General features: G+C 46.1%; 1 protein-coding gene across 1 annotated transcript in view; it reads left to right on the forward strand.

Annotated features, from left to right (window-relative positions):
• The first annotated feature begins 6,307 nt into the window (after positions 1–6,307).
• The window catches only part of MED13L (mediator complex subunit 13L), a 333,660-nt gene continuing 317,250 nt past the window's right edge, over positions 6,308–22,717 (forward strand). The window contains exon 1 of the mRNA XM_032128437.1: positions 6,308–6,470. Coding sequence (XP_031984328.1) covers positions 6,399–6,470 — 72 coding nt within the window. The 5' untranslated portion in view covers positions 6,308–6,398. The remainder of the gene's footprint in view (positions 6,471–22,717) is intronic.

Genomic DNA, 22,717 nt, shown 5'->3' on the forward strand with positions numbered 1-22,717 from the left:
CTTTCAGTGTTCCCTCTCCGACCATCCCGCTGCTCCTGCTCTCACTCAGCTCCTGCTGCTCCTCCATCCATAGCAGTCAGAGATGATCTTTTCTCTTTCCAGACAGTACAGGATTGTCTATCTCCCCTTCCCTGGCACTGCTTCTTTCCTGCCTCTCTTCTATCTTTTACAATCCAGAGAACAAGCAGCTACTAAGATAATTTGTCTGTTTTTTGATAAGAATGCGGGAGCACATCTGCTCCTGAGAAAGCTTAGATGTCTCATTCCTGTCATTAGGACTCGAGTATTAATTTGAACTTTTTCTCTTCTCACTTTCCTAATGTGACATTTGGTTAATGGAAGTCCTCTACAACTGTTTGCAGATTTCTTTCAACATGATCTTGGAGGTGGAAAAACTTCCCCAAGTTGGCTTTCCAGGTCATTAATCTTTCCCCAAACTGCTCTGGAACAGGCACTGTTAGTACAGGATCCAGACAAGCAAACAAAATCATTTTCAGGGAATTTTCCTGTGTGTGGCTCTCAGGGGGGAGGGGGAACGCTTGACAAGGTTGGCTGATTCAAAGACCGCGGTCTGATCCCTGCCGGGACTTAAACCATGGGTCTGTGGACACCTGCTCTGCAAACAAACCTTTTACTGATGTTTTCAATTTCCTTCTAGAAGTACCCATCACTTCAGAAAATCAATATCTTGTTTTAAAACTCAGATAACTATTTTATCTTTAGTAGGAGTAAATAAACCTGCTAATGCAGCTATTCCTGTATCTTAATAAAATTAAAACTGAAATTAAAATGTGAGTTTACAGGCAATCTGTATCTGTGTTTAAAAAAAGAACTATCGGGTATAGGTTTGCTTTGTGAATTTTAAAATTATTTTAATGTTAAAATTAGATATTGTTAGTTAAGTCAGTGAGTTAGTTTGGCTGGTTTGGTTTTTTGTTTTGGTTTTTTTTTTCCCTCTTAAGTCTCCAATTTGTGGAAGTAAAGTTTTTTGGTTTAAGACCAAAATACCCTTGAGATCTTGTTTATAAACACTTGAAAAAAAGTGTAAGTATTGGATGAATTAAAAAACACTTTAAAAATGTATGCAATCTCATAAAAGGTGGACAATGAGACCACTGAGAACATACCTGGAGCGAGGGTGCTCAGCTGTGCTTTATCACAAGAACATACAAAAGGAAACCACATAAATCATGGTCAAAATCTTCTAAAATTCTGTGACTTTTAATCCTTGCCAATGAACTTGCTCACTTGAGTACAGTTTATTTAAGGGCAACTCAAGAGCAGGGGGCAAACAGAATTATTTTATTTTTAGCTTTTTGCTATATAGAACAGTTGGAGATCACTTGCTTGTGCAGTAGTCATAATTTGGGTATCATATCATCCTCCCCTCCCTGTTCTTTCCATTGCTGGGGGGGAAAACACAGAAAACAGTAAAAATGACACTTGATTAAATTAGACACAAGACAATCCTTAATGGCACTGCAGCAGCTGGACTTTGTTCTAGTAAGTAACCATAAAGTCCAGCTAAAATACATGGAAAAAATATGTTTCGCCTGGAGATGAGTTGTCTTTGTCGTGGAATGTCCAATGCTGCTGAGTTTGGACACGGCCAAAGCTTGGCTGGACTCCAGTTCTGCTCCGGGTGTGAGAAGGGCCAAATCCTACAGCCAGAGCCGGGAGAGCCCTGCCTGAGCCTGGTGCTCCAGCCAGTGGTGTTCCTGCAGGAAACGCTCTTCCCATGGATTGGGGGCCCTGCAAAGGGGCCATACTTTGGGACAAAACAAAGCCAAGGCCCTGCTTGCCATTCCAGCTTCAGTCACTGGAGACTCCTGTGACACCTTTGTGTCTTCCCCCATGTTTAGTTGGAAGCTTAAGCAGCACCTGCTGGTGGAAACAAAGGCTATGGCAGTGCTGAGCCACCCTCCTGGAAGAACAGGTTTCATCATTACTCTGAGCTCTGGGGAAGTTGCTCTAGAATGAAATAAGCTGGGCTATCACTGTTTGGAGTAATTTTGTCAGGGTAGGGACTGGCTCATTCCCAGCTCTGTGTGCTGAAGGCTGAGTGTGACCCAGCTGATCTCCAGGAGCCTGGGAACTTTCAGTGGCTGAGCTTTGGAATTGCAAATTAATCCATTGCCAGATTTAGTTAAGGCTGTATCTTCCCACTAGGGGAAAATGGTTATTTTGTTATAGTAGGAACCCCAGTGTTACTGCTCATGTTCATTGATTGTTGAAAAAAGGCAAAAGAAAACAGGGAGTAAAACTGGAATGCCCTGAGTTGGGGAACACGTTCCACCACATACCATCTCAGGTAATTATGCACGAGGAAGTGCCACTTGTGTGTGATATCTGTAAGTGGAACAATTTCTGTTTGAAGTAACGCTGCTGTCACAGACAGCAAGGGAACTTCCCTACCTCGGTACTGGGAAGGGAAGGATTAGACTGTAATGATTTCCCTTCTCTGTGATAACTGAATGCAATATAAAGTCAAGTACCTGGCAAAGTGCTCAAAGAAATGTTATCTTTTTTTCAGTTTAAAACTGAAATGGATTTGGCAGCGCAGGGCTGTGGTCAAAATGTGTGACCAGTACCATTCCCAAAATGCAAGAGCCAACAACTCAACTTCAGAACATTGCTGCAAGACAGGTAATTGAATTACACCACACGATTTTTAGTAAACTAAAAGAGGGGAGATTTAGATTAGATGGCGGGGGGAAATTGCTTATGGTGAGGGAGGTGAGGCCCTGGCACAGAGCAGCTGTGGCTGCCCCTGGATCCCTGGCAGTGTCCAAGGCCAGGCTGGATGGGGCTGGGAGCAGCCTGGGATAGTGGAAGGTGTCCCTGGCCATGTCAGGGGTGGAACTGGGTGGGCTTTAATGTCCTTCCCAACCTAGGCCATTTTATGATTCCACACTTTTTAATTTATAAAGTATTTAACACTCGTAAGACTGCTGGAAGGTGGCCGAAGCAGCACAGTATGAGTATGTTAACATTTCTCCTCATGAAAATGGACCTGAATCATCTGTTAGACCCCATGTTCTCCTGACAAAATAAAGCATAATAAGCCATCACTACTTGAAAGATCCAGATAAGAGGAATGGTGCTGACTGGAAACACCATTTGGAGGCTAAGCAGCATATGGAAGGAACAGGAATTCTGCAGCATCCATTCCTGCACAGTATTTATCTGGATAAGTAATAACACGATTCTCAGTTCCAAAATATTTTCTATAATAAGAAAATAATCTTTTTTTTTGTGGTGAGGGATGTTCTTTTATTCCAGAAATAGGATGGATACTTCGTCAAAGGGTTTGTTGTCCCTGGGCCTCCTGCAGTGATAGGATGGGTGCGTGGTGTTGCACTGGAGTTACAAAAGCTGTACTATTTTAATGCGGAAGGATGTGGTTTGGGGTTGGTTAATACATATTGCCTGACATATTTACAAGTGTCAGATTGTGTTCTCTGTTTATAAGATTTGTGCCAAAAGGAAGGGGAGTAACGTAGGCCAAAGTACTTCCCTAATTCCGGCTGCCAGGATGTAACAAGCAGTTTCTGGGCTGTGACACTTGGACTGAATAAATTGCAATTGTAACTGAATGTGAATAATTTGTACTTGAAAACACTTTTCCTCTCAGTACAGGCCCAGTCTTTGCAAGAGAGAATTCCTGGTCGGTGTGGCAGGGAAGAGATTGGATGGATGATGGATTCGTCAGTGGAAACACACACACAGTAAGAACCCCGGGCCGGGTGGAAATTTTCTTTTGGCCTAAATTCTGTCTCTCACTCTGTGTACGTAATTCAGGTAAACGTGATGCCTGTTTGTGGGAGAGATTTGTTACCATGAGGTAAATCCAAACTAACTCCAGTCAGCCATTGCAAGAGATGCTAATCTTAATTTATTGCCAAGGAAAGTAAATGGCAAAAAGACGCTTAAATGAGATTAAAATCACGATAAGGAAAGCTGCCGTTGAGCACAGAGGGAGAATTTTTCTACTGAATCATGTCATTGAAAATGTGCTGCGTTTCTGTATTAAAGCTTAAGCTGAAATGCTCAATATCTTCACCTGTTAAGCAGCATTATTTTCTTTCTACCACCTGTGGAACTCTCCAGTTAGGGAGAAACTCAGGCAGGTGAGCCTTAATCTGCTCCCACTAGTTCAAATCAACGGGTCATTATCAACAGGGAAAACAGTATTTGTGACTTATTATCTGTTTTAAACAAAGTATTTAATATTTACTGTTTATTGTATGCATATCCCTTCTTCTTGCATGGTGCTGATAACACCATGGGTTTGCTCCCTGTATGGGCTATTCACTTAAGAGCTGGACTCGATGATCCTCGTGGGCCCCTAGCAACTCAGAATATTCTGTGGTTCTTCTCCACATGATGACGTTTTGGGAAAGAATTTCATTTGTTTATCTAATTCAGGTGCTTTCGAGCTCCTTTATAAAAAACTAACTCCACCCAATGTCTTTGCAGCTGTTTCAGGTGAACGCGGGGCAGCTCCGAGGCTGCTGCGGGGGTCGCATTTCGCGGGCCGTGCAGAACGTGGGGATAAACTCGACTGTGACGGGGAGCTCGGCGTGCCCTGACGCGGCCACGGCCATGAACGAGTTTTGAGGCCTTTTAAAAATTACTTGGAGCACTCTCAGGTGCTGGGGAAACCCTGCGGTGAACCGCAGAATGGCCGGGACCGTGGTCTGCCTCCGATCCCCGCCCCGAGCGACTTCCCTTCCACGGGACGGGGCAGAGTATCCCGAGACGGAAGGGACCCACAGGGATCACCCAGCCCAGCTCCTGGGCCTGCCCGGGACACCCCAACAACCCCACCCTGGGCATCCCTGAGAGCGTTGTCCACGTGCACCTGGAGCTCTGGCAGCCTCGGGGCTGTGCCCGTTCCCTGGGGAACCTGGTCAGTGCCCGAAGAAAAGGAAAACCTTTCCCAAATGTTTGGGTAGCGCCTCTGTTCTTTTTACTTTTCCTTGATGGTTGAGAAGAGAATTCCGGCTGGTTGAGAGACAGTAAATGGTAACTTTCCTTATTCTGTTAATATTCATTTGGGGATTATATGAATGAAAAGCCCATTTGGTAAACTTGTAACATCACAATGTGAAACACCTTTTCCAGTAAGCCACTGGCTTTCTTGTGTCCTGTGGTGCTTTGTGACTTCCAGGTGGTCCCTGGGGAGCCCGTTCAGCGCCCGACCACCCTCTGGGAGAAGAGCCTTGTCCGGGCGTGCAGCCTGACCCTGCCCGACAGAGCTGCGGCGGCTCCGTGGGGCGCTCCGGGGGCCGCAGGGAGCGGAGATCCCGCTCCGGGGGCCGCAGGGAGCGCAGATCCCGCTCCGGGGGCCGGGACAGGGCCCGGGCGCGGAGATCCCGCTCCGGGGGCCGGGACAGGGCCCGGGCGCGGAGATCCCGCTCCGGGGGCCGGGACAGGGCCCGGGCGCGGAGATCCCGCTCCAGGGGCCGGGACAGGGCCCGGGCGCGGAGATCCCGCTCCGGGGGCCGGGACAGGGCCCGGGCGCGGAGATCCCGCTCCGGGGGCCGGGACAGGGCCCGGGCGCGGCGCCGCCGCTCCCGAGCGCCCCCAGCGGGCGGCGGGCGCAGCGCAGCGGCGGCGGGAGGCGCCCCGGCGCCGGGGCCCCGCCCCCAGGCCCGCGTCACGTGGTGCGGCGCGGACCAATGGCGCGGCGCGGTGCGGGCCCGGGCGCCATTGCTGTCAGAGCGCAGGAGGCAGAGCGGGCGCGGAGCTGCGGCCGCCGCGGGCACGGCCGGCACAGCGCGGGCGGACAGCGCTCCCTGCCCGGGCCGGGCCGCGCCCGCACCGCCGCCACCCCGCGGGCAGCGCCGACGAGGCGGCGGCGGCGGCAGCGGGAGGAAGAGGAGGAGGAGGAGGAAAACACCATCCACGCACAGCCAGCGGCGGCAGCAGCGAGGGGCGGCCGGGCGGGGCGGGGAGGGGACACAGCGCCCCCCGCCCGCCGCCGCCTCCGCACGGGGCCGGGACCGGGACCCCCCCTCGCCCAGCCCGCGCCGCACGGACCCGCCGCCCTCCGCGCGACCCCCGGCCGGGGGGGGCCGCACCTGGACGCGGAAGGGCGGCCCCGGGCCCCCCTTCCTCCTCTTCTTCTCCCGGCCTGGAGGAGCGGGGGACGCGTCCTCCCTGCTTGCACCGGAGAAGGGTCCCCCGGCTCGAGGATTATCGGCGCGGGGGCGGGTAGCGAGGAGTAGCGCGCCCGCCCCGGCCTCGGCGCGTCCCCTCCCGGCCGCGGGGCCCCGCGGGGCCGGAGCGCGGCGGCCGCCCCGGGCAGTGACGGGGGTCGCCCGCCTCGCCCCTCGCCCCCCGGCCGTCCCCCCAGACATGCCCCGCCGTGGCGGCCCGGCTCGCCGAGGATCATGACTGCGGCGGCGAACTGGGTGGCGAACGGGGCCAGCCTGGAGGACTGTCACTCCAACCTCTTCTCGCTGGTGAGTGAGTGAGTGAGTGAGCGGGCGGTGGGCGGGTGGGTGCCCGGGGGTGGCTCCGCGCCGGGTTTGTCGGTCGGGAGCAGCTGCCGGGGGTTTATAGGCAGGGCCCGGGGCTGCTCCTGCGCTGGCCCCTCCCCCGGCCCGGTCCCCGTGTTTATTTTGCTCCTTAGCGTGGTTTGCTGCGGGTCCGTGTATCGCGCTCGCAGCTGGAGAGCGGGGAGGGGATGGCTTCGCGTCCCCTCCACGACCATCTTCCCTGGTAAACAGGCTCCTCTCCCCGCCTCCCTTGGCACTCCGTGCCCTGTGCGCTTTGTGCCACCGAACCGGGGGGTTTTCTCTCCTCACAATGACAAACGCCATTTCAGCAGCGGCGAACGTTCATGTAGTGTGATCGTCTGTCGGACTTAGCTCTGGGCTCCTGTGACGGCGTGTCAGCTGCTGTTACAGCCTGCTCTCCTCTTTGCACACATCGTGCTCGGGGGCAAGAGGTTAAAAAAAAAGAAACGAACCCAAACCTTTGAATTTTTTCTTCTCTGAAGAACGGCGGCTGACAGTAGTGTGCCGGCTTGTTTGCATAGATACCGTCTGCCCATCTCCCTGGGAACTTCCGACGTGGATTGCGTGGTTTAATGTTGCAGAAATTACGGTATCAGTTTTGGCTAGCTGTAGATTGGCAATTTAAATTTAAAATACGAAAACAATTTATGTGTAATGGCAAAGTCATTTGGAAATACCTTGCTTTATTTTATCTGGCACGCACAGGAACATTATCCCTTCTGGCTGGGCAACAGCTGAGTGAGCGAGAGGGCTGCTGGATCATCGGGAGCCTTCCAGTGCTACAGGGATAATGTCGGAGGGGAGGAGGGACTTGATCAGTGCGTGGTGTGGTGGAGTTAAAACCTTGTGATGCAACTTTGGGGGTAGCATGTGTGAAAGGGTTGTGGTGGGTGCCCCCTCCCCGCAGCAGAGCTCTGCCAGAATTGGAGGTGGGTGCATATGTTCTTCTTCTGATAGAACGGAAGAGATTGTTTTTAGCTCCCTTATGAAAATTAAGAGAGGAAAAAAAAGGAAATTACTTAGAAATGCAAATGACCAAGTTCTTTGTTTTATGCTTTTTAACTTTATTATAGTATACTTGTTATTTTGTCTCAGGGTTGTTTTTTTTTAAATCTACATGTATTTGGCGTTTATTTTGCTCGTACCTTTTAAGAATCTGGGCCAAGAGCCGAAGTCTTCCACTGCTGGAAAACTGGCCCAGAGCTTGTTCTGTGAGAATGATACATTTCTTACTTTGGCTTTTTGTTGAACTGTTACGTTATGTAAGTTTGTATCGGTGCTTCTGTTTGAAGGCACTTGGTAATATTGATAAATATGTAGCAGTGCTCTGTGTATCGAGATGTGGGAAAGGTGATTTGTGGGATTGTTATGGTGATTTTGACTACGCTGCTCTTTGCTAGGGAGGAAAATAAATCGGGAAGCGTGAAGGGAACAATCGTATCTGATTGTAGGAGGGAGGCAGTGGAGGGTTTGCTCCTCGCAGGGTTGTGAAGTCCCCGTTCATTAATGCAGACTGGAGTGTGTTTTTGGAGAGGCGGAACTTCTCCTGCAGTTGCAATCTGCGAATCTGTCACTGGTCAAAATAATTGTTGGCATGCAATTAGCATAAATTATAAAGTGAAGCTATTTCATAGTTATTGTGGTTTGGTTGTGTTTTTTTTTTTTTTTCCCCACCTGACTAGGCTAGGGAAATGTTCAATTTTAAATGGGTGTGTAATATCACTGAAATAAGTTCAACGAAATTCTTTTGCAAGTGGCTTTAATAATAATGACTTTAATGTGCAACCCTTTAATCTCCCATGTAATTTTGTGGGAGGTATCTGTACCTTAATGTGGTGCTGTGTACGAAACTCTGTTTTTATTGTATTCTGGCTCTGGAAAAAAAGAAGGAATAAAGTAGTAGGTTTTTTTTAAATACAGCATATGTGAAAACTATTAGGAAGATTTATTTTAGATTGTGTTAGTGTTTTTTGGGATTTAAGTATCAATGAAAGATATTGAAAACAGAAACACTGACTGGAAATACGTGGCCAGCACCACTGACCCTTTAACCTCACATTGTCATATTAATTTCAAAATTTATGAAGTGTTAAAGCTACAGTAGTCTGGATTAGTAGTTAGAGAAACTTTTGCTAATCATTTACTTCTTCAGTGTAACAGAACAAAATCTAAATCAGTAGTTGGTAGGAATCCATTCATTCTTTAGGAGTGAGGTAGATTACAAATATTTGGGAAATTGATTCTGCTATTAGAAATTGGGGGCTTTTCAGTTGCAGGCTTTGTTTTGGGTGTGAATCCCAAGAAATGTTTGTGACTGGAGAATTGCAGTTCTGAAGTAATTACAGTCTATCATGATACTGTTTGGTCATGGTTAAATAATCTTTCTTGCCACAGATATTTGTTTTGTGGAAGCAGCAATGCTGTCTCCGTGCCCTGGAGAAGGCAGAGCTCTGTGCCAGCTCTGTCTGGTTGCTGTGGTGGATTTGGGTTGGTTTAACAATTCATGATTTCTATTTTCCTGTCGACTGTAGAAACGCTAGAGAGGTTTGGAGCCTTTGCTGCTTCTGAATCTTTTAACGGGAACTGTTTTCTAAAAGCTTCTAGTAACTGATTCTCTTTTATCAGTGATGTCCAGAAAGTGTGGAGGCCCTCGGTGCCCTGGGCTCAGAATGTGTCACCTGAGGGGAGGGCACGGTCTGAAACGAAGGCTTTAAAGTTACCTTTGACTGTGCAGGTGCTGGGGCAGTGCTGGGCTGGCAGAGCTGGGTTCCATGGAATGTCCCTCTGGACTGCAGCCCTTGGCAGCACCATTGTGTGTGTGGTGCTCTCCAGCAGAGCAGGAGTCCAGCACGGCTCTGGAAAATGGGTTAATGCTGGTGTGCTCTGTCAGGCAAAAACCCCCAGCCGGCCTGCACAAAGGCATCCCGAGTCCTGCTCTAAGTGTGCAGCCTTTCCCAGTATGGTGATGTAAGGGCCAGTTTGCATCTTTGTCATCAGAGTACTCCTCTAATAATAACTTGTTTAATCTGCTGGGTATAATAGCCTTGCTCGTTAAAAATACACTTTCCGTCTGAATTTGCTGCTCCTAGCACAGCAGTAGGAGAAATGATATTTATCCTCGCTCTGTTTTTGCTGTAGTCCAAATGTCTGCTGCTGCTTCTGAAAAGAATGTCTGTTTTGATAAACAGTATTTAATAAGCCATTGTAATGGCCAGTTTGTTTAAATACTAATTAAGAGCTGCCTAATAACTATTTAGAGACAAAAGGTTCTGAGGTAATATGCTTTGTATTAAAACTTCAGCCCCAGCTGGCAAGCAGTCTTCCTGTGAATAATCCTTAATCATAAAAGTAGTCTTACTGAAATTAATTTGACTTTTCCTGTGAGTAAGGGTTACTCATATGACAGCGAGGGCTTGCATGAAGATGTTTCCTCAACTGTCTGGCTTTGCTGCCGTGGTGGATCCAAAGGCACAAGTCAGTCTCGGGAAATTGGGGTGAAGCTGCATAACACTGGATATAGTGGAGCTGGAAAGAGTACAGCCAAGGGTGTCAGGAATGGCCTGAAATTTGGTGGAGCCTTCATGGGGTAGAAAGGTTTGGTGCTGTAGGAATCTTCATCCTGGAAAAGACACAATTGTGCTCTTGGCAAGTGAGACCAGGTTATAGAAGCTGCTGTGGAAGATGTCTCTTGTTCTTGTATAAGTGCATTCCTACAGAAACCAGCTGCCAGAAGGGTCCAGGCAGTGGGAATTGTGTTTGCTCCCGTTCAAAGGCAAAGTTACAAGCAGTGAAGGCCGTCACTGCTGTTGCTTTTTGTAGTTCACATCCAGGAACAGAAGTTGTCCCCTTTGATCAGGGAGTTTTGTTGATGTTTCCATAATAAAATAAAAGGACTTAAAGCAACCTTAGGTGGCATTTGGATTATTCTCCTAAAGGTTCTTCATGGCATCAGAAAGTGAAAGTTGCAGAGGCTGCTGTGAGATACTCCTTGGTGTTGCATAATTGTCCGTAAAGGACTTCATAGTAAATGTTGATTGCTCAATGCCTACAGTAGTAGTGAATTAACCAGTAGTCCTTGCTTGTGTTTTCATAAATGCAGTGGGATTTGGGCATGCTGGATGTTACAGCACTCGCAGTGGATATCTTGCTTGTTTGGAATTTTATGTAGGTGTGAATTTACATGCATAAATAATTAAGAAATGGAATTAACTTCTCAAGTTGTGCAAAAGTATTTGATTCTCTAGTTATCCTGAGTTTTATTAGGTAACAAGACAGAGGCAGAGAGATGACATTAGAAACCTTTTTCACTTCTTGCTAGTAACAGATTATTTCAGGTTTTAAATCACTTCAGTGGTAAGGTTTTTATTATGTCCTGTCAGAGTATTTGACAGTTTAATGGGACGTGCCAGGGAGAGGGTTTGAAGACAAAAGACCCAGATTTGCAAAGAGATTGGGACAGTGACATTGAGCCAGCGTGCCCAGCTCCGGAAGGGGAGTTGAGGGATCTGTTGGATAACCAACCTTATTGGAATATTCCCAAAGAAGATGGGGGGTGCGGGGATGACGTTTGCAGCTCAGAGTAAGCGTGCCCAAGCTAATCACTGAGAAGTACTTGAGTGAGGTTTCCTTGAAATCTCGAGTGTCTTGTGAATGTACACGTGTCCTGGGGCTGGGAATCCTTCCCCGGAGACTGTGTCCTGATTCTGGTGGCACTGTGAGTCTGGTGGTATGCCAGATATCAACATAATAAAGAAAATACTCAAATGTTAGCCTGATGTATTCAAAAAAGTCCTAGGTAACTGCACCTTAGGAACAATAATTTTAATTTACTGTAACACTATCTGGAAATAAATTTTCCTATTTTTCTACATTTTTAATAGAGAATTGACATCATAACCCCAGTTCTCAAATACCCTCCCTGCCCTGACTCATTTGATCTTGAATTTTTTCGCCTTCTTCTGAGAGCGCTTCTTCATATGAAAGAGTAAAGAAAGATCTACAGATAGGATTAAAAGTTCTTTCTTCTATTATTTTCCTTCTGGACAATGCAATCTTTTGAAGAAAATCTAAAGGAACTGGAGGTTTTGATCTTTGGTGGAAAAAATAAGCGTGGTGCATATGAGAGATATCTGCCGAGTGTGTTAACTTGAGTAACGGTCATTTGATGAAGAAAGAATCTTTATGGATTTTAATTTTTTAATCTCTCTTGTTCTCAGAAGCGTGACATGAAAGGATCTGTGTGTATGCAGATGCACTGCTTTTAAATACCAAGCCCCATCAGCGTTAGGGGGCTGTTGCACTTTGTGATGGGGTGAACACCTGGGCTGATTCGAAGCTTCCTGTTCACTGGGTGAGAGTAAGCCTGTTGTCTCCACTTTGCTTGATCTCTCTATGGAATTGCACCCACGTCCTCATCTGGCCCAGTCCAGTTTTACATCCTTAGTTGTGGCAGATCCCTTTCATCAGCGTTTGGGTTTTGCTCTGATCGGAGCAGGAACGTGCCTACAAATTTTTTGTCGCATCCTGTGACTGGAATGGCTGGCACCTTGCTGCATTCCTTCATTGTCTCCCTGCTGTTACACCTGCTCCCTCTCTGCCTTTCATTTTTCCTTGAGTGCTGGCTCCAGTGTAAGCCAGGATCACCTCATTATAAATTTATGTCCTTTGTTTTTTTCTGTGTGTTCCATCGTAGCTGTGGAAGGTGACAGTTGATGTCCACAGACCTCTAAAACCCCTTTTCCTGAGCTTGTGCGGGATCCTCTAGACAACCCAGTAACACTGGATAGATGCTTGGGCTGTTCCCACTGTTGTTAAGGCTGACAAGTGTAGTTTATACAAAACTTTGGAGTCTGTGTGTGTTCATTTACTGTTCTGTGGGTGAGTCGTGCACTTTGTTGTCTAGAGTCTGGCACGGTGGCATTTGCATCTTGTTGGTGCCATAGTAACACAAATAATAAGCAAAAATACTGCTCTGACTGAAAACATGCTTGTTTTAGTATTAACTTGCCAGTTTTAAAAGTGCACAAGTGTTTCCAACAGAAGATCCCAACCCAAATCCAGAAGATTTGCTTATAAGGAGTGTGTGTTTACACGGGGGCATCTTTGTTCCTCAGACCAGGCTGTTCCCCTGCTTTCATTTTGAGCTCGAAGTATGGCTTTAAAAATAGATCCTCTTTCCTTGAGTTCCCTGACATCCACTGGTAGTTTTAAAGAGAAACCAGCTAATAAAAATATTCTGCTCTGCAGACCTCAGCGTGTGACTAAAAGCCGGTGTTGGGCTCCCTGTGCACGTGGTAGCGGAGCGAGCGCACAGCGCAGGGATAAGGGGCCCGGGGCACCGGCAGTGCCAGCTTGTGGTGTTTCCTGCTGTGGCCCTGCTCGGTTCAGAGCTGTGCCTTAGTGTGATCCCAACACTGCAACGGGATAACGAGGGCTGGGCAGAACCTGCTCTGATCGCAGGGAGGAAGTTCAGCTCTTCACAGCGGGAGAGGAGAGTTCTCAGCATTTCCTCACGTAGTAAGGAGCTGCTTTACTGACAAATGTAAAAGATTTAAGCAGTCTTTCCTTTGGCTTGTGCTGTGAATTTTGATTAATTTTGATGAATTCTGACTCTCTACTTCAGTCTGTAAAAATACGTTATTTCTCCTTGAGTCATGTGCGGTTTAATCCATGAGCAGCATTGCAGCAGCGCATGTGGAAATGTGGCTGGAGCTTTTAGTGGCATCCTCGCTTTTGTTTCTTTGAGATGGGGAATTTTATTGTGTGGTGCTGTTGTATAAGGTGCCCTGAGGCAATATTTACATTTATGTGACTAACACAGATGAGCTCAAACGTACACAGTGACCTTGTCCCTATATTAAGGAAAGTATTTAATGAGCTTATGATAATGGAGAAAAATGGGCAGGCTTCTAAAATTACAAAAGTAATCAGATATGACACATGTATTTTTGTATCACTTCTCGTGAGGCACTTGCCTCAGCTTTCTTTAATCAGCCAGTGTTGCAGCTTTGTGTATTCTTGTTTATGAAAATTATAATTACAGAGGAAAAAGTTTGGGGTTTTTCCCCCTCTTTCATTTATTTCCCTCCCCCTTCACTCTTCTTCCATGCCTTGGTGATTCCAGAAAGGTTCATAAATTCATGTTTAAGCCTGGCGTGTGGAACTGACCTAGTGAAAATCTTTTCCCCCTTCTCTCTCCCAAGGCAGCTCTGTTCCCCTCATTCCTCTCTCCCCGCCACGTTTTGGCAGTGGTGTGGATTGAACGGAGATCAAAGTGGCTTTGTAACCACAATCCATGTCTTAGAGAAGGAAATTTAAAGCTTGTTCAGTAAAACTTTATTTCATTCATCTCTTAGCTTTAAAAGAGCTATGCTGTGGTCAGGGCCTTGTGGTTGCCTGTTCTTATGACTCCATATTTGCCCATAAAATACAATATTTTGTGAGAACAGAGGATTGAAAGCAAAATTTAAAGGAAAACTCTTCTTTACCTATTGACCAGGCACTGGCAAACTTCCAGTTTTTGATAACGATGCATTCACAGCTATGAGACAAAAGTTTCAAAATGTGTTGGTTTTTTACATTATAGACTCGTGACTTTTTACTTATAGGAGTCTCTGGTTTACTAAGAAGTTTTCAAACCTAGTTTAATATATCTGCAGTCTCTTAGTGTTGGACTTTTATGAGTCTCGCTTCATGTGTGTCTACAATGTTACTGAATTTGTAGGTGGCTCTGGTGAGACACAAAATTAATTCCATGAATATCTTGTAGTGGCCATGTCAAGTATTTCTATAAAAAAATAATTTCTTTGCTGAGAAAGAAGGTTAATTGGTTAAATTACTTTATTCTGAAAGAGCTGCTTTCAGTTTTTGGCCCAGAGTTCCTGGTTATTTAATTTTCCATGTGTATTTTAATAAAATTTTGACTGGAGCTCTCTGTGAATTTCTGTAATTCCCTTCTGGCAGGAGGTGCTGGATTCTTCTCTTTGCAGGAATGACAGTGAGAGAGCTGGCAAAGTGAATCTACGTGACCAGTCATGTAGTGGCTTTATTTACTACTTTCCATGTTACAGAAGACTCATATGCCAGCATTCTGCAGGTGGTGGGTTTTGAAGGGCTGAGGGATTTTGGCTGATCCTGACAAGCTGGGCACTACTGGGTGTCAGTGGTGAGGACAGGCATGAAGAACCGGGGCTGGGGGCTGGGCTTCCTGTGCTGTCCCTGCCCCCCTGTCCCAGAGCAGGAGCCTGGGATGGGCCCCTTTGGGAAGGGAGCGAGGTGGGCAGGGATGGACACAGGGGTAAAACCGAGCTTTGCTGGGCCGGGCAGGGATGGACACGGGTTAAAACCAAGCTTTGCTGGGCAGGGCAGGGGCAGACACAGCTGTAAACCCATGAGGGCTGCTGTGCTGCTCAGATGTGGGGCACGGGAATGTTCCGAGTCCTCGGTGCAGCTTTTTGTGTAATGGAAGAAAGGGAACTGCATTCTTTAACTCACTGTGCCAAAGTTTACTCTGCTCGGGTTGTTACTTCCTCCAGCCCACCCTCCCCCCCGTTTCTTTCTGCCCATATGTCAAATTACTTGGTTTGGGAAACATCTGATAGTCTATTGTATGACTCTGATGTTTGACATTTCCTTCCTCCTTCAGTTAAAAAAAAAAAACTAGAAAAGAAAGTTAAAGTTGGGAAGAATAGAGAAGATTCCTTTGTTTGCTTGCAGATTTGCTTTTGTCATTTTTTTTTTTTTTCATGTGTTGGACTGCTTTTCTGTAGTCCAGCTTTCTCTGAAAGGAGACTTTTAAATTTGGAAAATAGGCAGCCAGTTCTGATTCTTCCTGAAGGGGACTTGCATACCTCATCATTCACCCTGTCTGAAAACAAGGGCGGGATACTTAGGCTGCTGGCAAGTTGCATCTTTATTTGTTTTTTTTTGTGTGCTACTGAAGTTTGCAGTGGTAGTTTTCATTTTATTATCTGTTCTCAACCATCTACTCAGAAGTTAAAATATACTTGATTCCCTTTTGTGAAGAGACTGAAAGTGATGGAGAACTCAGAGTTGCCTTTCTGTAAAATAGTGTCTGTGACCTGACCTGCGGGGTGGGTCACTACCTAAACCCAGGGTTTGGTGATATGAAAAGAATTTCTTCAATTCCTTCTGTCTTTCATCTTGGAGATGGCATTTTGCTTCCAGGCATTGTGTGCTTCCATGCAGCCTGCAGGGGTAAATGTTCAGCTCTGCCGTGGGTAAGCCTCATTCCGTGTAGAATCATTAAGGCTGGAAAAGGGCTCCAAGATCAAGTCCGCTTCTTCCCTTTGTCCCGATAATAACCCAAACCAAATCAAGCCCAGTCATGCCTTGTTAAATGCTGTTGGCTGCCGTGGCTTTGCTGGGTAGATGTTTGGACATGGGTAGGTTTTGTGCATCCTCTGAACCCCAGATTCCTGCCTATTCTGTTTTGTTGTGCAGATTGGCTTTCCCATTTCCCTTTCTCGCTCCTGGTGATGGGATTCTGGCACAGCAGCTTCCCATTCTGTGTGGCTGTGTTGGTGCAAGAGCCAGCAGGACGTGTGTGTGGAAGTGCCTGGCTAAGTCTCACTCCCACGCTGACCTGGGTCAGTGCTGCTGTCATCCTTCAGTTTCCTTATGGTTGTGTCCTGAATAATTTGGGCTTGAAGGTATCTTTTCAAGTGATGGCAGAGTCTCAGCCCTTTGGCTTCCAGCCACGGTTATCACATTATCCTTTCCCACCTCTGATGGACTGGGTTACAGCCCTGACAGTGGAGGGGAGCTGCCGAGCCAGGCACCAGTGTGGAACGTGTTCTGAATTAGCTGGATCGGTTGAGGGCTGGAGGTTTGCTAACCAAAGCCTTCACTGAAAGTGAAAGATGTTGATCTAACTCAAAAGTCTTTTCTTAAAACTTTCCTCTTTAATTCTTTTTTGTTTTATAATGATTTTTTTTTTAGAGTTTGTGCAGTTAGTCCTGAATGGCTGCTGCTGCTTTCTGGGGGCATTGGGTCCTGGCTGAGGATGGCAGCTCTGAGGGTGAGCATTGACTGCTCTCTGTGTGCTGATGAGATTTCCAAGGTACCTCTTGGTGCCTGGCTAAATGGCAGGGCATGGAACAGCTTTGTGGAATCATAATTGCACAAGTGTCCTGTTCAGTGGTGGCCAGTGTTTGTCTGGCCTGCTGGATTTGCTGAAGTGGATGTAGTTGCACTTCCCTTGAATAATCTCCCAGGCTCTCTGTGTATTTGGTTGAGAGGTTTCTTGAAGCAGGTAGATGTTTTATGTACTTATGTACTTACGAAATTGTCTACAAGTTTTTGTCCTGATACAAAAATTTCAGCCACCTCGTTTTGGTTTGAATCTGGGTTCTGCTAATTTAATTTGATATCTGGAAGAAAACCAGTGGCTGTTCTCTAGAGAACCTCAGTTTCCCTCTTGTAAACCAACCAGACTGAGTCCTTGGATGATTTTTTTACTGTATGGAATATATATTTTTTGACCATTCCTGTAATTATTCTGGTTTTGATGTTGTGAAACAAGAGCTGTAGTTGTGATGAAGGTGCAGAGCTACAGGTGAATTATAATGGCCTCAATTTCTGTGTCACCTTCTGTTTCTTTCATAGGCATTTCTCACATTTGGTTTTGTTTTGCCAACCTGTTTTTGCAGTGGACTAGAGGAAGATACTTTTTCCCTTTCAGTGTGTCAGTGTGTGCTCATTTTCCTTCTGCTGTGTTTGATTGTAGTCATCTACTTTAGTATTTAACCTTGAAATTCTGTGAGAGTTTGGATCCATATCAGTAATTTGGGCCCTTTTACCAGATTGCTTTTTCTTTTGTGCTTGCCACTCAAAAAGCCTTTGTTGGTAACTCCTGCATCTGCCAGAGCTGCTGAAATTTAAGCATTAGTATTGGAGTGCTTTTATATTTTCCACTGGGAAAGGTGGTACTTGGTTGCCACCTCAAATTCTTTTTGAGACGGGTCTGACTTTTGTTTCTTTGAAAAGAAGCAATTAATCTTCCTGGCTGCCTCCTCTCCCACATGGGCAGAATCACCCTGATGTTGGGGAGAAAGAGAAAAAATACCTCATTTCTGTCAGTGCTGTTTACTTTTTAGGCATAACAGCTCATGCTGTTAGTTTGTGGCTTTTAGTAATGTGGACTGTATTATTTTAGAAATGCCTTGGTTTTCTGGTCCTCAGTACTGTGATATGGGATCTCAGATGTTCCCAGGTACAGAAGTCCATCCGGGAGATATCTGATAATAGGATTTTGGTTACAGCTAAATCCTTCACTGAGACTTGGCAAAGATAAAAGATGACACACAAACGCCCTGACACTGTTGCTTGTCACAAACAGCTCTGGAGTAGGAGCATTTCAATAATCTGTTCCAGGGAGCATGAGGGAAGGAGGCAGCGTGGAGTGCAGGGATTTATCCAGCACAAAACTCTTCCAGGCACATGTGCTGCATGCACTGGCGTGCTCACTTTCACGTTGGTTTTAAGAGCAAAGGAATAACAACCAAAAAAAAAGGTAATTTTTTCATCCTTCATTTTTAAAAGCTTGTTAGTGGCTGCCCTTTATCCCTTTTTTTCCAGCCACTTGACTGTGTGCTTATGCAGGGAGAGGATTAAAGTCAAACATGTCATGCTGCTGCTGCTCAGTTGCATACTAAGAGGGCTGGGGCTGAGCGCTGGGCTCTGAAGCACAGACCATGGCACGGTGTTTTTGTTGGCCATGGGATGCCCATTTCAGAATCAGCTATTTTGTAAAGTGTTATTTCTTGTCTATTCTTGATTTCAGAGCAAGTTTGGAGGACTTTGTGCAGTTATTGCAATACTTGGCCTCACAGAAATGTCTTTTTGGAGCTCATTCAGTGCATGCAAGGCCTCTGCACTGCCATGTGATCCCTCCCTCTTCCAGGGGCAGAAGGGATAAGCCCTGAGGGAAGGGAACACAAACCATTCCCTGCTTTTTTTAAAATGGAAAGCGTAAAGAGGAGAATGTTAATATGTAGTTGAGGGAATGATCTGATTTCAGGAGACTCCACAGGGCTGAGGTGGTCAGTTTGTTGTGGGTTTTCAAACCCCAGAGAGCTCTAGTCAAGGGAGAAAAGAGGGGGAATGTCTGGGGACAGGTGCTGGCACTGCTCAGTTGTGCTGTGGGAATAGGAGCCTCTCTCAGGGTGTACAAACTGTAAAGCTGTGAAGAAAGCAAATGTTTTAGTTAAGCAATCTCCTCTGTTCTTTCCATTCACTTGACAGGGACTTAGGCAGATGTTACTAAATACTTCATTTCACTGCGAGACGGGGTGGTGTTTGCATCCCCCACAAGCAACACGTTGTTCCAGAGTAGTTTTCAGTCCCACTGTCCTCGTCCTTTTGTCCTTCCTTCCTGGTGAAGTGTATCAACATGACATAAATCTTATCTGGTATTTAAATGGCTGGAGTGGAGTGTGCAATGGTATTTTGTTGCTGTGTGAGGATGATGTAGTGAAATGAGACACTGTAACCAAAACAGATGGTGCTAATCTTGAGTCTGTCTGCAAGATCTTACAGCATTTAATTAAAATGGTGGTGTAATTCCCATGGCACCTTTAACTACAGTTTAAATTCTTGGACTTTGAACTAGGGGCTTTCTTATGCAGATTTTCACTCATGTGAGTAGTCCTTAGTATGAGTCTCTGGTGGCTTCAGAATAGCTACTTACTTGAATGAAGCTCTCAAGATGAGACTCTAATAAAACTGGCAAACATATATATGGCATTTGCATGCTTTATGTTCCAATTTGAAGCATAAATCGTAGACTAAAGATACTTAGCAACTACTCTCCTACGTAGAAGCAAACAAAATTCTAGATTAGAGAAATCGTTTAGACTGAGCCTAACTTCAGACGCTGGTAAATACAATGTTTTAAGGTACCCTGGGCAGCTCAACATTTTCTTCTTGGTTAGAAGGACATGTGGTGAAAGCTTTTATATTCCCTTTAACTGAAATGTATTTGTGGAAGTGATGACGGTGTGGTTTGGTTTTTTACATTACTTGCATCTTTTTTTAAGACCATTAAAGAAAGTTATGTTTGAAGCACTGGGCAGACCTGAATTTGTCTGAGTGGCACCTTTTGGGCAGGCAGTTGGGAAGTACTTCTATACTTGGTTTTTGTTTTGTTTCAAATTGGAGAAGTGTGGAAAATAAAATGACCTGAGCGCTGCCATGTTGAAAGTCTTTGAGAAATCAGGGTTGGAGCTGAGGGCCTGTGTGATGGATACCTGCTTCTTTTACTCACAGTATGATTTTACCTCCTTTCAAATATATCCTTCTTATTTTGAAAGTACCAGAGTAATGATTTTCTACACTCTGCAGCCTGACTCTGTCTTAGCTTTTCTTACTTTTCTGTACCATATGAAGCAGGAAAAATAACACATTTATCTAGTTTTAGTCATTGTTTTTAATGTAGAGAAGCACAAAGCAGTACAGAAACAACCCTGCTTTACGTTTGGTTCGGCCAAAACCAAAAAATTCTCAAACTTTTGATGCTCTCCCTCTTTCTCCTTCTGCTGTGTCTATATTATTGAATAATCTCTCCAAGGGAGCTTTGTGTATTAAAATGGGTGGAATTACTCAAGCGATCTGGAGAAGTTAATTTAGAGTTGGCCTGTCCATTTCCCATAAAACAGAGGCCAAAAAGCATTTGGTGGAAATGGGAAATAAAACAGGAGGTGGAAGATGGGTTTGTTTGTGTTCCATCTGCAAGGGCTGCAGGAGAGGAAAACAGTCACAGAGGCTACCCAGCACTAATTATATCTTCAGGGTTGCTGGGAGCACACCAGCACCAAGTCGTGCACTGTGACATGTTACTGGGGAATTGTGATTTTTAGCAGCCTAAACTCTACCAATCGGAGTGGAGCACGATGAGATCAGCAGAAGACCCTCCCAGGCTGCCTATTATTCTGATTTAAGCCTGAAGGGGGGAAAAGAATGAAAGCTTAGGTTTTCTGTCTCCTAGGACTTCACAGTGGTGGATGGTGTCCTGGAGCCCTGAGCTGTGGCAGGTACATGTGGAGGTGTCTGTATTTAGGGCAGCAGGGTGTGAAAGAAAGTGCTAATTTGCTCTCTGTGTCTCTCTGCTTGTCTCTGTATGTGCAGGGGGGATCAGAGGTTTGAACGCTCTCAGCTCATCTCTTTTGAGGCTGTTTCACTCTGCAGGGTGTGATGATGGTCGCTGAAACCTGAGTTTGTGTCCCTTTCCAAGGCACTCTGTGATGTTCTCTCTAAGGCCGTGCATCTGAATAAAGACGTTGGCAATGCACTGTTTTCATTAGTGCCTATTTCTTGGGGATGTTTTGGGTGGTTTTGGATGCCTGTATGGAATTTGAACAACCTCTTCTACCCTGACAGCTGCTTTTGAAAACATCAGAAACAGATCTTTTTGTGTCTTGGGAATTGCTCTGCAAGAAGTTGGGTGCTAGTGAAGGGTCTGGGTATTACTGTTAGTGATCCAATTTCTCTGTTTCCTTACATGCTTGGCCCCGTGCATTTAGAACTGGCGTCTCACAAATGTTCTGTGTCCAACTGCAGTTAGCTGAATTTAGAAAAAAACTTCATTTCAAAACAGCCCCTCTTATCTGAGCAGTTGAACCCTTCACAGCACAGTCCTCCATGACACATGTTCCTTTATAAACCAAAGCAAAAATCTCATTTAATGCATGATTTGCTAACAGTGTTGGATAATAATAAGTATTTGTAAGTTCCTTTTTTTTGTCAGGCTTTTTAGTTTTAAAAACATTGTAGCAATTGCAATAAGCCAAGACTGTGCATATGGGAAGAGATGCAAGAAACACAGTAGATTACATCACCTGGCAAGAGTTCTGCTTTGTTCTGCATTCATCTCTAGCCAGCTGTGAGTTAAACAGCATGTTCACAGTTTTGTCCTCAGGTTGGCAATTTTGGTTTCTGTCTCAGTGTTTGAGGCTGCTTTCAAACCAGCAGTTTTACTAATCAGAGCAGCTCTGCCCTCCCTGACCTGCTTTGCTGTCCTCAGACTTCCCGGTACAAGCATCTCTGTGGCTGCTTAATGAATCAGGTGTGGGGACTGATCTGAGTAGAGGAAAAAGTCGTTTAATCCAACCCTTCTGGGTTTGAGTCAGCCCAGCTCAGTGTGAATGTCTGAGCAGCAGCTGAGTGCTGCAGGGAAGGCAGCCAGGCCAGGCCTGCTCTGGCACCGGTGCTTGCTCCTGTCAGTTGAGGTGTACATGAGCTGCAGTCTGGGTGCACTGTAGGGCTGTGTTTGATCTGACTGGAGCTGTCCCTGGCCGGGGAGATCCCCCTCCACTCCCCCTCCTGGCTGCTCGGTGATTCCCTGGCTGCAGGATGAGCTGTCAGGGTGCTGAGCCTGGAAATGTTTGTCTTTCTCTTTGTTTCCCTTGTTTAAATCGGTGCAGTGATCCCATTCACCCAGCGATTCCATGACCAGTAGATCCAGACTGGGACATGGAGATGCGTGTCTGGGGCTGAGGAGGAGGCTGTGTTGGGTCAGCCTGTGCTCACTGCCGATGAAGCACAAGTGAAACCACATTTGGCTCTTCAGAGCACTTCCCAGAACCATAGGCCACTGCTTGTCTTGTCTGTACAAACTCTGCTACAGATGGAGGCCTCTTCAAACCAGGGCTGTTGGCTTGTTTAAAGCAATTAATGTAAATAACCCCCCTGCGGATGCAGATCTTCTCCCTCTAGTGTGTTAAACGCTTTACACAGAACATCAGTAGAGGCGTAGAATGTGTGTAAGTGTTTTGGGTGTAGTCCGCTCTTGTGTATCCCTTCAGGATTCAAATCTCCTTTTGAATTCAGTTTTAATTAACATGAGGACACAATCCTGAAGTTCTGAGGGATTGGTATTGGTGCTTACCTATTAAAAATTTAAACAGAAACAGACATATCCAAGTACATGTGCTGAACCACATCTCTGCAACCTGGACTGGGAAACGATGTGTGAGAGCTCATTTAATGCTGCTGCTGACTCCAACCCCCCAGGACTTGTCTCTCCCTTTTTTCCGGAGTCTCCCTCCGTGTGGGTGGGCACTGGTGTGATCCAGGTTAGCAGTTTATCATTCCTCCCAGTCCACAGAATTACAGGCTCCAGGAGTTAGTGCAGAATTAAGTTGGGTGCAGCCCTGCTGGTTTTGCTGTGCTTT

The sequence above is a fragment of the Corvus moneduloides genome, chromosome 18 (genome assembly GCF_009650955.1).
Source record: "Corvus moneduloides isolate bCorMon1 chromosome 18, bCorMon1.pri, whole genome shotgun sequence".
NCBI classification, from domain to species: Eukaryota; Metazoa; Chordata; class Aves; order Passeriformes; family Corvidae; genus Corvus; species Corvus moneduloides.